General features: G+C 36.5%; 1 protein-coding gene across 2 annotated transcripts in view; it reads right to left on the bottom strand.

The window, feature by feature from the left end:
- Positions 1-18,866, bottom strand: part of CSMD3 (CUB and Sushi multiple domains 3) — a 1,328,144-nt gene that overhangs the window by 348,944 nt on the left and 960,334 nt on the right. For both annotated transcript variants that reach the window (XM_045286022.1, XM_030887469.2), the window contains one exon: positions 3,027-3,183. In XM_045286022.1, coding sequence (XP_045141957.1) covers positions 3,027-3,183 — 157 coding nt within the window. The remainder of the gene's footprint in view (positions 1-3,026; positions 3,184-18,866) is intronic.

Here is an 18,866-nt window from a genome sequence, read left to right as displayed (position 1 = left end):
AGAGTAGAAACCAGCAGCTTCTTCAGGAGGCGTGCACTGCGGAGCTGCAGCACATGCTCAGTTTCCATGATGGTTTGCTTTGTTGGTTCTGTGACCGAGCTATACAGATCAGGGATATTTGGGAAGAAATTCATATTGGTATATTAACTAAAGATTTCTTCTTTCACTTTGAGAAGAAAGAAAGGGTAAACTTCTCTCTTTCTCCATCCATTAACTAAGAAAGAATACCATGATTTTATAAAGTCCTTGTCACAAGAAAAAAATAGTTTTTTGGGGTGTGACTGGTTCCAAAGAACAGGAAGTTTATACACAACCCCGTGGCAGACTGCCTCGCCCTAGATCTTCTTCATACTCATTTCTGTGCTCGGTATCTTGTTGGAGCCGCTGTACCCTTCCATTCATGGAACGTCTCCCTCTTTGTCACTGACCCTCCACTTTAATGAGCATGACGTCTTTCTCCAGGGACTGACCTTTCTTGATAAGGTGTTCAAAGCACCTTTGATAAAAGACTCATCCTCTCTGCTTCCAAAGAATATTCTAGTTGTACTTCTTACAAACCAGATTTGTGAGTTCTGGTAGTTCATGATAATTTTGGTATTCTTCACTAACATCTTATTTAAATGCATCAATTCTTCTCTGATCTTTCTTGTTCATAGTTCAGCTTGCAGACACATATAAAGCAATGAAAATATCATGGCTTGAATCAGGCACACTCAATTCTCAAAGTAAAATCATTGCTCTTTACCATTTAAAAAAAATAACAGTTTCATTGGCATATAATTCACATATCATAAAATTCAATAGTGAAATCACATCAAGAAGAGTTGTACAACCAGTTTTAGAAGTGAGCAAATTATATTCGTATCTGTGTGCATGTGTGCTTTAATTTCTCCTGGGTCAATACCTAGGAGTGAACCTGCTGAGTTCTAAGAGTGGATAATGCTTCCTTTTATGACAACCTAGCAGACTCTTTTCCAAAGTGGTGGTCCTCTAGCAACAATGCACAAAACTCATGCACAAAAATTTGCTCTGTGTTCTTGGCGACATATGATGCTATCACTCTTTTTGATTTTGGTCATTCTGTTGGGTGTACAACAATCGTTTATTGTGTTTTTAACTTGCTTTCCTTTGATGACTTAATTCACTGCACATATTTTATATGCTTCTAGTGTTGTTTTGTTTTTGTTTCATTTCAATGATTTTGTATTTACGCCAATTTTCTTTTTCCAACAGTTTTATTGGAAAGAGGCCTTTCACTGCAGATTTCTTAATATAAACCTTTGTTTAATGTCTAATTCATGAGCATTGAATGGGAATTCAAGTAAAATGAAATGCTTGATAGTTTCTGTGTTTTCTGTTTATCAGAATATTGCTTATTTTTCCACTTGTGAAGATTTTCTTCTATTTAGGGTGAAGTGTAATCTGTATTGAATACTGTAGTCATTATCGTCATTGGTAGTATGTACAAACAATGTAATGTCATTTCACATGAGTCTTCCTCCAGTTCTGTTGTCCTCTTCTTCTGGACTTAATCTCACCTGTCAGGTTATTTATTCAGCATATGACTTGAGTATGATGAAAAAACACAACCCAAATACATGGCTTTCCTGACTTTGAACTCCACAGTGTCCCCTTGTTCTGCTCAAACATTGCCCATTAGTCTAGGCTTCGGTGCCAGTGAACACAATTAAGTGTTATGGAATTCCCATTCTTTAAAAGTTATTTATAATTTCTCATGCTCCACACAGTTGAATGCATTTGTATAGTCAATAAAACAGAGATACGCTTCCTTCTGATAATCTCTACTTTAGCCAAGACTCGTCTGACATCCACAATAAAGGAGCTTCAGAAAATTCATGGAAAAAGTCCATTATCTTTTCATTTAAAATTTCCTGCATCCCTTGGATGGCTCTTTTATACTTTGTCTTGATCTGAGATGAAGTTTAATTTTCTCAACAATAAGATTTATCAAAAGTGATTGTTCTATGAACAAAAGAATGCCTTCACCAAGGTTGTTTTTGTTTTTGTTGTTAGGTGCAATCAAGCCAGTTCCAACTCACAGAGGGCAGGAGCCCATTGTTCCACCATGGAGTCAATCCATCTTGCTGAGGGCCTTCCTGCTTCCACTGCCTCTCTACTTTCCCAAGCATGCGGTCCTTCTCCAGGGACTGCTCTCTCCTCCTACCATGTCTAAATGTAGATATGGATATATCTAACCCTTTTAATGGATATAAATCCAAATGTTTAAATTTCTATATGTAATTCCAAATGCTAAAAAAAAGCAAAAACAAAAAACCTTATACAATGAAATGGTTAGCTAGTGAATAATGATCTGTAGATGTTTCAGGTGATTTTACATTAAAGACCAGGTAAAGCTGTTAGTGTGTTTTTCCTTGTGTCAAATTACCTTAGCAGAATAAACATGTACTTTGGATATGTTGTGAGTCGGCCATGACTCAATAGCAGTGAGTTTGGACGTGTGATCAGGAGAAACCACACTCTGCAGAAGGATATCGTGCGTGGTCAGGTGGAGGGGCACTGAGAAACAGGAAGAAGACCTTTAACGAGACGGACTGATACAGATGGGCTGCAACACTGGACCCAAATGTAAGAGCAATTGTGAGGACAGTGCAGCATTTGGCAGCATGTTGTCCATGGGGCATCGGAATGGACTTGATGCCACCTAAGAATGCTGACAATCTCTATTAAAATGTGGTATACAGAAGATAAAAATATGATAAGGCCCAAACAACACGCTCCTGAATCTCTCTGAAACTCATGAAACTCGGGTTCAAATACAAAAGGACCCCTGTTTGAATAAATTACCGTGTTGTTCCTATAAGCGAATGAAATTGTAAATGTAGTTGAGTTTATACTCTACTGCAAGTACTATACTATACTATACTATACTATACTATACTGCAAATGGCTAATCAAATGTTTGATGTTATTTCACCTGATGCTGGCATTTATTGATTAAATATTCAACATCATTATTTGACATTTTACTCTTTCAAAATACTTACTGGTATAGACAAGTTGAAAGCCTTCATCTGTCCCATCAGCATCAGAATTAAATTCTAGCCAGAGCTGATTGGAAGTACTACTGAGTGTCAGTCCGCGCATTGATGCACCGGTAAAAGCACCCAGCAAATGAGTTGTTTTATCTTTTCCATCATAAATCTGCAAATACATTTATAATGAGAATGTAAATATGTAAAAAGTAATCATCGAAGCATTTACATGTATCAACGGACAAAAAGGTAATATTGTTAAATTAACTATAATCTTCTTAAATCAAATCAATGTTTCTAATGACTAATAAGTCCATTACTTTCTAGGAACTAATATATTAAAAAAGGCTACAAAAGGTAGACCCCATATGAAGAATTTCAAAATTCTAAGTTAAGTGAACTCTATATATTTCTCAGATTCATTTTATATAACTTTTGTTCATTATTTAAAAGTACTTTTATTATACATCAGTTAATATTTATATCTACAAGTAAATTGTTTTCAAGATTGTTTGTATATTTACATTTTTGTTTGTTTTGTTTTTTTAATTTTTCAAGGGTAACAATATTCTCATTCAACTCCGGGTATAACTTCGGTTCAAGCTCATACAATTTAACCAGAATGCACAATATTTATACGAGAAAAAATATAATCATATGGTAAACACTAAAAACTAATTGGGTTTTCTTTTATCAATAAATTATAGGCATCTTACACATACATCTCTTTAGGTCAAGATATACAGATTCTTACTTTTGAAAGTTCTATAATATATAATAAGGAACCCAAAATGCTATCATAAATTGTTCTATCATGCCCATATTCAGAAATTCCTTTTTTTAGTTATTTTTTCCAATACAAGTAATTCTAAAATAAACTTCTCTCTCTCTCTAGATATACAGGAGCCCTGGTGGAGTAGTGCTCAAGCATTGGGCTGCAATCCACATGGTGGGCAAGTAGAAGCCACCCGCAGCTCTGCAGGAGGAAAAGTGGGCTTTCTACTCCCATAAACACACACACACACACACACACACACACACACACACACACACTGGTCAATGTGTGTCAGCATTGACCAGATGGGAGTGAAGTGTCTTGTTTCATTTTGTTTTAATTTGTTTACCTCTATATATACCAAACTATTTGCCTTCAAATTGATTTGACGATTGGTGAATTCGTAGGTGGCTGAGTAGAAATTCGTAGGTGGCTGCTCCATATGGTTTTTAAAAGTTTTTTTTTCCTCCTGAGATTCCTCAGGTTGTACAACAACTGCAAATGTTTGGGTTACCAGCTGAGGACTTAAATGTTTGTACCATCAAAAGTCAAATCTTTTAGATATAACTTTATGTTTCGGGCCTCCAATTTTCTGTCAGTTTGTCAAACTGTGGTGGATTGCATGTTGCAGTGATGCTGGAAGATACACCACAGGTATATTTTGAGCACCAGCAGAAGTACTGAGAGTGAACAGGCTTTAGCAGAGCTTCCAGACTAAGCATCGGTAACATAATAGACAGAGTCTGTCCATTTCTGAGAAGTTAGCCACTGAAAACGTTATGACTGGCAGTGGAACACTCTCAGACTGTGAGGACTTAGTGAACAGCAGTGGAGCTCTGTCAGATGAAATGCCAGAAGAGGAGTCCCTCAAGTGGGAAGGCACTGAAAGATGACTGAGGCAGAGCTGCCTCCTCAAATAGAGCGGTGCACAGAGGGGCAGACGGAGTCACGCCTGTAGAAAGAAAGCCTCTGGGACCTTCATTGCTGATGTGGCACAACTGAAAATGAGAAGAAACAACTGCCACATCCACTAGGAATTTAAACTTGAAACGCACAAAGCATGTATCTAGGATGTTGTCAAAAGTGAAATGGAACACACAAAATGTGACATTCTCGGCTTTAGTGAGCTGAAATGGGCAGGGAAGGGCCATTTTGAATCAGAAAATAATACTGTTTACTAGCTGGGAATTTTGCATTCAAAAGGAATACTGACACATTCATCATCTAAAAGGACATTTCAAAATCTATCGTGAAGTACAATGCTTTCTGTGACAGAATTATATCTATATACATGCAAAAATGTTAATAAGATGATTATTCAAATTTATGCACCAACTACTGAAGTTAGTGATTAAGAAATTGAAGAAGTTTGCCAATATTTTCAGTCTGAAATTGGTCAAGCACGCAATGAAGGTGCATTGATAATCATTGGGTTTGGAAATGAAGAAGAAGGAATAACAATTGGAAAACATAGTTGATGTCAGAAACAGAGCCAAATATCTCATCAAACAATTTTGTAAGACCAAGGACTCCTATATCACACACACTTTTTTGGAGAAAACCACAAAAGGCTATGTACTGGACAGATGGACTTTTCCAAATGAAATACAAAGAAGCCACAGTGACTACATCAGTGGGAAGAGACAATGGAGAAGTTCAACACCAGTAGTGAACCTCACCAAGGGCTCACTACGGACCAAAGTGTCAGTTTGCTCATATTAAGTTCAGGTGGAATCTGAAGAAAATGTAGACAAGACTACATGTGACAAAATACAATCTTGAGTGTATCCCACCAGAATATGGAGAGTACCACAAAAACAGACATTGCATTGAACATGAATGACAGATGAGCTGTAGTGGTATAACATCAGGAACATCATACATAAAGACAGCAAAAATTCATTCAGAAGACAGGGGGAAAATGATCAAGGGGCATGTCAGAAGAGACCCTGAAACGTGCTCTTAATTGTAGTGACATAACTTCGTGTCAACTTGAAGGTATTAAGAGTGAGGGGGTGGAGTCTAGCTGTCTATCAGGTCACAGCTTGATAAATCCTCCTTGTGGGCATGGCCTTCTCCTGAGGATTCTGGGAACTTCTCGCTCTCTGCCTTCGTCTTCCTATGGACAGGTCATGCTGAGACTTGCTGAGATCGGTGAGAGCACATTCTCTCTGCTTGATCTTCCTGGTCAAGAGCAACACTCAAAGAGCTGAAGGAGGCATGCAGAAACCCCCACCAGCGCTGAGATGCTTTCACCACCACCAGATCCATAAGACTTTTCACCCAATGGCCCGTGATCTTCCTGCATTTGGAATCATTGCATATACTTCATGAGTCTGAAGAGGAGTTTTTGGACTAATATCGGACATATGGGCTGATATTGGACTTATGGACTTGACCTGGACTGAACTGAGATGTTTTTCCAATGTCCAATTGATCTTTAACATAAGGCCCTCTCTTACACACCTATGAGTGTCTCTGGATTTGTTTCTCTAGTCAACCCGGACTAACACAGTAGCTAAGGCAAATGAAAGAAATATTGATGTCAAAGAGATGAACAGAAAATAAAGCGTGCAAATACCTGCAGTTAGAAAAAAATAAAATAAAACACAGGGCATGCTCAGCATCTCAACCTTACAGAACAGCAGAAAAACGTCAAGCCTTGAACCGCAATGTTAGAGGATTATATGGGCAATATATTGAATAAGGCAGGAAGCACCAAAGAAAAAGGAAGGAATACACTGTTCCTAAATCAATAAAAACTAGTAAACATTCAGACATTTCAAGAAGTAGCATATATCAAGAACTGATGATACTGAAGGAAGAAGTCATTGTTACTATTCTCTATTCATGCTTTTTATTTTCCAACCAGAACTATTATCTGCTTATTCTGACTCCAAAGCTCCATTGAATTATCTTATATTTTGTCTCATAAAATTTTTCACTGCATCTATCCTTCATATTGTGAGAAATCTTCCACTTTATTTCCATGTTAGCAATTAGAATTTCAGCAATGAATACTTTTGATAGGTTTTCTTATTAAAACCTTAAATTTTAAAATCATGGGTAAGTTCTAAAAATTCTGTGTATGTGTGTGTACTCTAATCATAACATCTTGAGATTTATTAGAATTTTAAGATTAGGATCTAATATACATTTAGTCCTTCTGAAAGGTAGAATGATTAGTGATAAAGGGTGTGGTCTCCACCAAATGGTGACACTAACCAAAAATTCGCTGTCCAGGCCACCATGAAGGGGTTGGAAAGAAATCAGGCACATGTTAGACACCTATGGAGACAATCCGAAGCTGCACATGCTCAGACCAAGGTCACTTAGACACAGGTGAAGGTCAACCTGGGCACAGTGCTAGGCACCAGCAGCATTACATTACATATGCACCTGAACTGAACCACTAAGTTCGGCCAATACCCTCCACCATGGGTTCCTGGCCCCACTAAGGGCAGGATTCTCTGTTTCAGGTGCTCTCTATTCAGGTGAGAGAGTGGGATCTTTCCCGTGTGCAAGGTATGCACATGTGCACCCTCCCAAGGCACTCTCTTCTTTTATTTGGTTCTCTTTTGGTTCCGTGGACTCCACTTTCCAGCCATTATTCCATTTTTCACTACCTTGAAATGGCCATCTTGAGTCATGAACTCTCCCACGCCCTGCCATTAGGTCCTGCATGCTGCCCAGGGATATCTTGTACTGAGATGGCATTACCCCAAACTTCCCTATCCCTCATCAAAGTTACTTGAATTGACAAGTGCTTCTGCCAAATGAATTCTTTCAGCTTTGAGAAGGAAGAACGGAGGCGAACCATCCCAGAAACCGAACATTTTCTATAGATTAAATTCCGTAATTATCACACGTTTACTGCTCTGCTTGATTTTTTTTTTTTTTTCCTGTCTGGTTACTGAATCCCGTAAGTGTGTTTTTATTTATTATTAGGTAGTCAAGGGATTTCATTTTCTTATTAGGTAAACAAGAGCTCTGGCAGAATAAGGGATTATTCTTTGAGGTGCTAATTACAAAGTCAGTGGTGAAAGCCTACCAGTCATTCCAGGGAGAAAGATGAGACTGTCTACTCTTATAAAGATGCAGATCTTGGAAACCCAAGGGGCAGTTAGTTCGACTCTGTCCTATAAGGACTCAGTCCTATAAGTCAGAACTGACCAGTGAGTCTGGTCCTAGTATACAGTTAATCAGGCTGTTAAGCCTCCCGAAGCAGTGTTAAATGAATAGCCCGTGAAAGATCCAGAAAGCTCAGCTTTTGTGGGCCAGCAGTGAATTTGCAAAAATAACCCTTTTTCAGAATTATAAGAAGAAAGCTTCTCTTCCTCCAGTTTCTCTTCCACACAAGTAGCAGCATTTTCTCTACACTGCAGATACCTGCATGTGGGGCAGGTGACACTTTCCTATAAATTCTTAGTATCAGCAGATTCAGGGAGTTCCTTTTTAAGACCAAAAAAACAAGTCATCTTACTTTAAGGGCATTTACAGAGTTCAACTGGCTGAGGGCCTTCATGGCGTGAATCAATTCTGGTTCCTCACATTAAGCCTAAAGACAAAGCATCTCCTTCGTGACTGTGACTTTAAATTCCAAGACCCCACCAAGAGAAGCAAGGTTTTAGCCCTGCCTCTACAGTCACCATCAGCTTGCTTTGCTGTTCTTTGTTCTGGATGTTAGATAAAAATCTGATTTACATCACAAAGCCAACAAAGGTCCTTGGCATATGCATGCTATACAAACGAACCTTTTTGTTTGAGCCTAGCCCTTCTAAATTCTCTTGCTTTCTTAGACAGACATTTGAAACTCTCCAATGACAAATTCCATTTTTCTCTTCCTTGGGATTGGGGAACCTATCACCTGCCCTCCCTATGCCCTACCAGCTGACTTACTTATTAGTGTGGTACCTTGGAGAGGAGTCGGACCCTGGAGTGGAATGGGTATGCATTGGGCTGCATTCTCTTGGCAGGCAGTTCGAAGCCACGAGCAGCAACTCTGGAGAAACACAGCTTTCTACTCTAGCAAACAGCTACAGTCTGGGAAACCCACAGGAAGATGCTATGGGTCAGCATTACACTCATGATAGCAAACATTACTATATCCTTTCTTCTTTATAAAAAGCTGGTCTGACCATTATTTTATAATCTAGTTTGGGGGTACTAGATAGAGGGGTGTACAAGAAAACTTGCAAAAATTCGATGAAAGCCATTTGAGCCCCAAAAGGAATCTAATTATTCAAAATCAAGTTTCTATTCCTGTAATCAGCAAGCCTGGATTGTCTTCGATAAAAATGAACTGAACCCTGAGGTTTGTGGCCTCAGGTTTATTTTTTTGTTTGTTTGATTCTTTAAAACTTATCTTCATTTCCTAAGAAGAGGAGTCATCAGGGATCATTTAGAGGCCAGAAAACATTGCTTTTGGGGAAACACATTTTCCCCTCTGCAGTTTTAAATGTGTAGAGGCCTGATTGTTAATCCATTTATTTTATGACTCAATATATTATGTAGTTTATTAGCCGTGTGTATGCCATTGTTAGTTGCCATCAAACTGATTTGGACACAAGGAACCAACACGTGTATGTGTGTGCTAAGTGGACCTGCCCCACTGGATTTTCAGAGCTGAAAACTTTCAGAAGCACATCATGAGGCCTATTTGCCACATGGCCTCTGAATGGGTTTGAACACTGATTTTTTTTTTTTTTTTAATTACTGATTGGGCTAAGCCGAAGCAGGTCAGGGCCCTGGCTTCCCTGCATATCCCTGGAGGTCAGCAACAGGCGGCACCAGATAAGATGACTGGTGAAACCAGATGCTCTGGGATCAAAGAAAGCTACAAGGAATCGACAAGCAATTCTCGGAGGAGTGTTCAGACCCCATAAGCTAATTACCACATATTCCACCACCCCTTTAAAAACCCGCACCCCCACTGCTGAGCACGACTTCCCCGACCTGTTGGCGTAGGAGGTCTGGGAGCTCCCACTAATAAAACTATTTCTGCCTCTGCTCTCCCTTGTCCTGTCAGTTATGTCTGTCCGTCTTCCTGTACCTCAGTCTCACCTTTGCAATTACTTTTCAAGCACTTAACCATTGCTATCACCCAGGAGTACTACTCAGTGATTAGAGCCACGTATTCACAATAGACCATAGCATATAACCAACTATGGATCCAGTGGATCTTAAGGAAGGGTGGAGCAGTGGTTGAGCTTTGGGCTGCTAACTGCCAGGTTGGCAGAAGAATGGCTAAGCCTTCCTTTCAGGTAGAGAGGTTCCCTCCCAGAAACTCACAGGGGCAGTTCTACCCTAGCCTACAGGGTGGATATGAGTCAGAATCGACTCGATGGCACTGAGTTTTTGTTTGTTTTTTAGAGATTCAAATAATAATTATTTTCTTTCTTCTCCCTTTTACTAGTCACCAATATATGTCATTATAATGAAAAATGTAAATAATTGTTTCTTATATTTAGCAAATTCTGTTTCCCATATTAATTCATAGTAAGATGTCAAAAACAGTCTAAAGATGGTGAAATGTAAACACATCAAGTATTTACTGTAGCCAAAGAAATTTAATTTTTATCAAGTAGAAAAAAATTGTTTTGGAAATATTGATGACAACATATATATAAATGTGCTTGATACAACTGATATATGGATTGCTCTAAGAGTTGTAAGAGCTCTCAATAAAATGATTGATTAAAATTTTAAATAAATAAATTTAATTTTTTAAAAGGAATAATTTTTTCCTGTACTTTTTTAGTACAAGTAAAAAACAATAATGTCATGATAGGTAACAGAATGATTATCTTACTCAATATAAATCATCTGGATATATGACAATTTAAAAAGCTACAAAATAATTTAACCACACTTATTTCTAGAAATTGTAGTAAATTCTGAAAATAAAAAAATATTAAGAATGTTAGTAATGTGGGCAAGGAGAGACAGCGGGTAGTAGAAGATATGAAAATAATAATAATTTCTAATTTATCAGGGGTCCATGAGGGTGGGAGGGTGGGGAAGAGAAGGAAAAAAGAGGAGCTGATACCAAGGGCTCAAACAGAAAGAAAATATTTTGAAAATGATGATGGAAACTTATGTACAAATGTGCTTGACATAATTGATGTATTGATTGTTATAATAGCTGTAAGAGCCCCCAATAAAATGATTTACTAAAATTTTCAGAAAAAAACTAAGATAACACTCTTGAAGGAGACTAAAAAGTTTAACCTAATTATGTCATAAAAGGGGCATATTTATAGAGTGTTTCTAATTTTAAAGCTGGAAGCTTTTTAAATTTATTTTTTAATTTAAAAGTTTTCCTTAAGAAATTTTATTTAAGTCAAAATTGTAAGAAAATAGATGAATAAAAAGTCAACACTTTCTAAAATAAATATTTCATGTCCAGCTGAGAGTGTCTAATTCAAAATCAAAAATCTATGTAGAGGTGAGTTAACTAAATAGAATGAAAAGGTAATATTGTAATAACCATACCAAATCACTTGGCAGTTACACAGAAAAACTACTGTAATCTTAAAAAATAATAATAAAACATGACATTTCAAACATGTATAAAAACAGAACAAACCCCCAAAGCCCACATTCATAGAATCAATTCTGACTTTTGGTGGCCCTATAGGACAGAGAAACTAACTGTCCCATTTGGTTCCCAACGCTTTAAATTTGTACAGATGGTGACTGCCACCCCTCTCTCTTTGGGAGGTGAAGGCTCTGAGTCACTGACATTTCAGTTAGCAACTCAGCAATTGACCACAGTGCCCCCAGGTTAATTCAAAATAAAAGCAAGTGTTAATTAGGAAGGTTCTGAAAAAGAAAAGAGATTTCTTGTGGTACAAGGGGTTAAGTATTTGATAACTAAAAGGTGGGTAATGTGAACCTATCAACTGTCTCTGGAGAAAGACAAGACTGCTCCATTGAAAGTGTCCTGTCTTTGAAACCTAATGGAGAAATTCTACTTTGTCTTACAGGATTGCCATCAACTCATCAGAAAAGAGTTTTATAATAGTGATCAAGTAAACTCTATTGAATTTGTAAATAAAATTCTTCAACCATACTCAAATGTATTATACAGAGACATAAAGAGATCAAGGAAAGTTAAAGTAGTTTAAACAAAGACAGATTATATTTTAAAAGGGATTGAAGTGTATAAATGAGGAAAGAAAACAAATAAATTAAAAACATGTCTTTCATTCAAAAATAATAATATATAGTGTTGACACACTAAATCAATTTTGGACATAAAGTCAATAATTCATGTATTGAGATTCATAGCTGGCCTACAACTACATTATGTCCTCTTCCCAACAGTGTCAAATTCTACATCAGTAGCAAATCAACCACATTATCAACAGAAACACCATAGGCCCCAGGAATCTGATGGATCATGTTCTCTTATGCAAAATTATAATGATATTTCTAAAGCTAACCAGAAACATATATAAATTGCACATGCATAAATGGATTGGGGGTTCACACTGAATTTGAGCTTCTATCTAAGAACCACTCATTTCTATTGCATGATCCTGTTTGATACCCTCATGAGGAGATCACTGAAGATAAGGGTGCTGTAGCAAATGTGTGCTGAAGAAACTAGATGGTGCCTAGCTTTAGAAAGAATAGTGTTTGGGATCTCAAAGGCTTGTCTTTGAACAAGCAGCATCTGAGTGAGATCACAACTGGACCCACACAAAAGAAGCACATGAGCTAGTGTAATCCAAGGATTGTGAATGATAAAATATACACTTGGAGGGAATGGTATCAGAGATTAAATGTGAACACCCAGTTTTTGAAGGGTATGGATGACAGTGGGAGCCCCAAATTCATTTGCAGGGCCCACCCATGGATTTAGCTTCCAGTGAGTCCCCTCTGACCAAAGATCAGGGATGTGAATAGTCTGAATTACTATTCACATTATGAATTACTATTTATAATAGTAATTAAATAGTTAATACTATTTATAATAGTAACTAAGTAGTTAATTACTATTAGTTCAGTGTTTTGTTTTTCTGTGTCTGATTTCCTCCAGGATGAGTAGAACTACAGAGATAATGACCGCCTTAATGGTTTCTTTAGGGATATGGCCAGGAGATAGTTGCAGGGAGCTAGGGAACTGATGACAATGGGTACAAGAGGAAACTCAATGTCCTGAAGTTGATTGTGGCATGACTGCACAGCTCTTGTTAATATGATTGAACTATTAAATTGTATGATATGTGAACAATATGGCAATAAACTGTTTAAAATATTAAAACTAAAAATAAATAAATTGGGTTGAGAAAGAACAATATTGAACTTTCACTTGAGAATGTTTCTTAAATTTTAATTTACATTATAATTTTGAGTGTATTTTTACCTTTATCATTTTTCATTATTAATATTATATTCATCACACATATTAATTGCTATCTACTCTTTTTTTTCAGAAATTTAGGAAGCTCAGAAGGGACAAAATAACTGTGTAAATTAAAAATTTTAGTTGGAAGAGTCTCCAGGTTACTAATAGTACCGTCTAATTTAGTTAGTTGGGGCTTAAATCAGATAACAAAGGCTTTCATGTCAAATGAAGAATTTTAAATTGATTTAAGAATTAGTATTATGAGAAACATTGAGGGCTTCTATCATGTTAATTAGACTCTTTGATGAGACAATAATTTGTTACATAGATTACAACTCATTTGCTTTTTTACAGAAAAGACTAGACCTTAACATTGCCATGTTTCAATTATCAAATCTTTTGTAATGAATCAGGCCTGAAATTAGTTCTGAAGTACAAGCCCTCCCAGGTACCTCAGGTTAAATCATGTTATGAAGAACTGCTCATCAATACTCAAAACCATACTGTTGTGAACGACATAGTAAATATATGATTATAAGCTATAGTCCCAGTCATTTCACTGATAAATTAACAAGCAATATTGTCAGGTAAACACTGGACTTCTTAACCACAAGGTCAGTGGTTCAAACTCATCAGCCTCTTGGCCAGAAAATAACAAAACGATCTGCTCCACAAAGAGTTGCCAGCTTAGAAACCCTTTACTGTGAGTTGGAATCAACTGGAAGGTGGTGGATTTTAGAAAGGTGTTATCAGAACCTATAAGTTAAAAGAATTAAAGATAAAAACAAAAGAGAGAAGTTGTACATATATAACCTTACAAACACCTGAATCATTCCATTTCTTAGATGCTAGAATTTTCAATTTTGGTTCATTGTTTTATAGATTGATTTAAGTTTAAATGAATTTTTCTAGTAAGATAAGATGTCAAAGTTTAAATTAAAGATGATAATTTCTACAATAGCTCAAAAAGGATTTTGTTCTGCACTTAATTATGTTCTCTCCAAGGATAATGAAATACAATGTAGCGAACTTCTCTTCATAATTATTTTTTTGGTTTTGAAGTAGTTGTGTAATCTGCCCTCAATTATATGAATTAGTGAGGGGGCACAATGAAAGGACAGCTTTTCGGGGCCATTTGCTCTGTGGTTACACAGGTCTAGATGGAAAACTCAGCAATACCAGGAAAGGTGTATGGCTTCTTGTAGCCATATTTTCCTTCTCTGACTCTCAGTATGGGAGAGGGGAAAGGGAAAATAGAGGCCTAACACAGGTTTCTAGATAAATAACTATTTATCTTATATAATAGTTATTTGTACAGAGTGCTTTGGAGAGGAGAATGAACAAAGGGACCAGTTAGCAAACAAACAAAATCAATGAATGCATATTTCCGTAGTCTTAGATAGATCCACAGATCTATACATAGGTAATTGATAGATTTAAAGCAGAAGTTGAGAAAACTGCCCCCACCCCCCTTAGAAAATGATTTCTGAGGCTATATGGTCTCTGTCACAACTATTCTAATCTGTCACAACTATTCTAATTATTCTAATCTAATTATAGTACAAACTATCCACAGAACATATGTAAATAATTGGGCATGCCTTTTCCAATAAAATTTCATGGACAAAAACAGATGTCTGGGTGGACCTGGCACAGGGGCTGAAATTATGCTCATGGCCACAGAGGTGATGCTAACTCATCACGACTCTGTAAGAGGGGTAGAACTAGCCCTGTGAGGTTTTGAGAACGTAACTCTTTTCTGGAGTAGAAAGCATAGTTTTCTCCCTTGAAGCAGAGTGGTTTTGAACTGCTGACCTTCTTAGCAGCCCAACATGTAGCCACTATGCCACCAGGACTCTTTGTAGGCAGAAATTAGCTACCTCTTAGAAGATGAGTAACGCGGAAATATAAATAATAGTAAAATATGCAATATTCTTTATTGCAAATGCCCTGTAGTCAGTGGATTCTTACGAAATGTTTTCATTGAATTTTACCAAACTTTTGTTAGTGCAATTTATGATTAAAATGGACAAACAAATTAATTCCTCAATAAATACTGCTTATTAAACAATGTTAACAAATGGAATGTGTGACTTCAAAAGCAAGATGATGTCAGCATTCATTGGCTTGTGAAAAATGTGAGCAGCTTCTTCACTAAGATGCATAATAATTCTCTAATACTAGAAAACAGATGTCCTCAAGTTGTTGTGTAAATTCCCCATGTCTACCTAAATCCAGACAACGAGATGAAATAAATGAGCCAAACCTGAGTTGCAGTGTTTGGCAATTTGGGTGATGTGAATACTTCCCCCGTGGCAATAACAAACCACCGAGGTGCCATCACTGAATTCACGGTAGGAAGCTATGTGAAGAGGCACACAAGAATAGGATCTTTCCTTCACAAGTGTACAATACACATAGATAACTTCAGAAGCACACAGAATAGTGAAATTTAATAAGATTATTAGTGAATGAAAGGTTGTATTTACTACTCTGGTTGTTAATATAACTTAATTGTAAATCAACCTAATTGTAATTTAATTGTAATGCTGTTTAATTTTTAATAAGGCCCACTAATCGCTTGATCTCTAAATTCCTAGTGTTAACAAGGGAATCTTATCTTAAATTCCAGAATATTGATACCTCATAAAGAAAATAGGAAACAACCTGGAAATAGAAGATTTTAGATCATGAAAAGCAAAATCAGAAAACTCCACAATTTAATAATCTCCATGTTATAGCTCCAAATTTATGTTCTTAACCAAATTATTCAATTCTCTATTTTTTTTGCAAATTGAAAACCTATAATGAAACCGAGGCTTTAGAATGCTTTATTTTCTCCATACCCCTTCTCTCAGTCTCAAAACCACTTTTGAATTATTTTACAGACTCTTCACTATAATCACCCAGTTAGAGTACATTTTGCATAATAAACAAGGCTTTAAACTGCACAGTGCTGACTCTGGCAAAAAGATTGCCTCGCGTGTTGTCCCTGCAGCATTCTTTTTTTCTAAACATAGTGCTTTGTCTCCATTTGAAAAATAAAAACAAAACACAAAACTACAGCACCAACAAAAACAGAAATATTATTTTTGATTGCTATTCAGCTTTCCTCCAATAAAAGTGGCAATGAGAACTAATCACTGTTGGTTATTCAGGACCACATGTAATAAATGTTGAACATCTAATATTAAATCGATTATATAAATAAGCATAACTTTTAGTTGCATTAATTACTTAATTTAGGAATTGCCATTGGGAGCAAAAGCAAGGGAACGTCACTATTCCTGACTAATTCTATGATGCTTGAAAGGCAAAGACCATTATATTCCAGTTAGATTCCAATTAAACCACTTAAGTATGGGTGGCCTGATGATACCTGTTGGACTGCTAACTGCAAAGTCAGCAGTTCAAAACCAACCACCAGCCACTCCAATGAGAAAAAAAATGGGGCTTTGTACTATTGTAAAGACCTACCATCTAGAAAACAGACAGGGGCAGTTTTGCCATGTCTAGAGAGTAGCTGAGTCAGAAGTGACTTTTTGTTTGGAAGAGAGTGGAGGGCAAATAGATTAGGATAGGATGGAGGTCTCCTTTTAGGTTGAGACGTGACAGGATCTGAAGATGGCTTAGAATCAGAGAATGGAGAGATGTTACCCTGGTTTCATCCAGTGGCCAAGGAAGTGGAAAAACTTGCAGAAAGGTACATGTTCTACATAAAGAGGGATAAAAAATGGCTGTGTGTGGCAAGAAACTTGGACTGAGAAGACCACATGGGACTCTAGTGTCACTCAGCATGATGTGCAGAGCAGCTGTGCGGTTTCTTATGAGCTAAGAAGCACATTGGAAACTGGTAACTTGACCTGGAGGATTTAGACTTTGCAGATAAACAACTAGGACCAAACAGTGAATTTCCAGTCTCACTGATGAATAGAATTTGAGTAGGAAAGACACTATCTCAAACCAATTTTAACCTACTTTTTTTAGTTCTTTACTATAATCACCCACTTAGACAATACTTTCCATAAGAAAAAGGGTTTAAACTACTATGCTGCTGTGGTACTGCCATGAACAGAGGATGTACTAGAACTTAATGCATGTTTTATCCCGATATCTAGATATCAAATGAACCACCCAGAACATAGATGCAGTTCCAAAGTATGTGTCAAACTGTGATTAACAGAAGCAAAACCGACTGCTTGCAGTCTGAATTTATCTTGGCTGTTATTTCTACTGTACAGCAGCATAAAAAGGGATTAAATATAAAAATTAATTTTAATTATAGAAACAAAGTGATATCTATGTTGTGGAACTCAATTTGTTCCATATTTGTGTTTGAACGCTGAAAAGTTTGAGAACTGAAAATATATTCCCCATAAAAAATAATGGAAAACCACATAATTGGTTCTGAGGCCCAAAATAACCCTCATAAATTCACTAATGGAGGCTTTATCCTTCTTGCATATCAGTCTTGGATTCACAACCATCAATGAGTTATTGTAAGTTTATCCTAATTAACAGTAACTTTTCAACCTCTTCCATAGTCTGGGGGGTCTTTGTTTATGGTTAATTATATCACATCTTTTGCTTCATTAGACACTGTAATAACATTCCCCCCACCAAATATTGACAATTTCAACTTAGCTATACTGTAGTCAGCTGCCAAGTCAGACATGCAGTGACCAAATTCAAATTTTGCAATTTCTATCATTAACTCATTTGTGGTTCTTGCAGTTTTCCTCTTAGCTCTACTGCTGGTCTCACTGTCTTGAGTACCATAATTACAATATTTTACACAAACTGCTAAAATAAGCTCAATGATAAATGTTTAAATGTACTAACACAAGCAATGTATATTGTCCGAGGGAGAGTGGATCTTCCCACTTTGTGTAGGAGGCAAGACAAACATTTTATTTACTGTTGGCCAGTATAGGTTCTTTCAAATTGGACTTTCAGTTTGACTATCAAGAAAAATTACAAACATTGGATATATATATATACTTTGCTATTTCAGTAGTGGAAAGTTCAAGCTTGGAGCTGATACTGAGGTATCACTGCATATTATACATCCTCCATATATTATACATGTGGATTATTGAAATGTGTTTCCACTACACTAACATTTGCAGAGCATTTCCTAGTTGTGCACACAAGGCTTCGTATTTCATAAGCATTATATGGATATGTTATTATTACTATCCTGGATATAGGCTTTTATTATTATTATAATATTTCAGGCAAGATAAGCAAGTTTTAGAAAAGCTAAGTAATATCTCAGAAGCTGTGCAGCTAGTCGGTGGAAAATAAAGAATTTGAACTTAAGTATATTATTTCTAAAAGACTGCTTAATAAGAAAACAAGGTTGTGGGAAATGAATGAGAGTATCATAAGTTTGGGGAGGTTATAATAAATTTGCTCTGTCAGTTAAGCATACATATTACTCTAAAAATATACCACTAAAAAAATCATTACTTTCAAAATCTATATTTTAACAAAATAGTAAAGAGAGAGAGGTATAGAGGGGAAAATTTAAAAGCATAGTCATATTAAAATATAAAGGAAGGTTGAACATGATAGTGGGACAAGAGGAAAGTAAAAGGAAATAGAGAAAAGGACTAGGAGGCAAAGGGCATTTATAGAGATCTAAATACAGGCATATACATATGCAAATATATTTTTATATGACAATTGGGAAATAGATCTATGTACATATATCTATCGA

Source organism: Echinops telfairi, unplaced genomic scaffold (assembly GCF_000313985.2).
Source record: "Echinops telfairi isolate 266 unplaced genomic scaffold, ASM31398v2 ScPeMD7_1;HRSCAF=3_0, whole genome shotgun sequence".
Classification (NCBI taxonomy): Eukaryota; Metazoa; Chordata; class Mammalia; order Afrosoricida; family Tenrecidae; genus Echinops; species Echinops telfairi.
The sequence above is the reverse complement of the archived record's forward strand: the minus strand, read 5'-3'. Positions and strand labels throughout refer to the sequence as shown.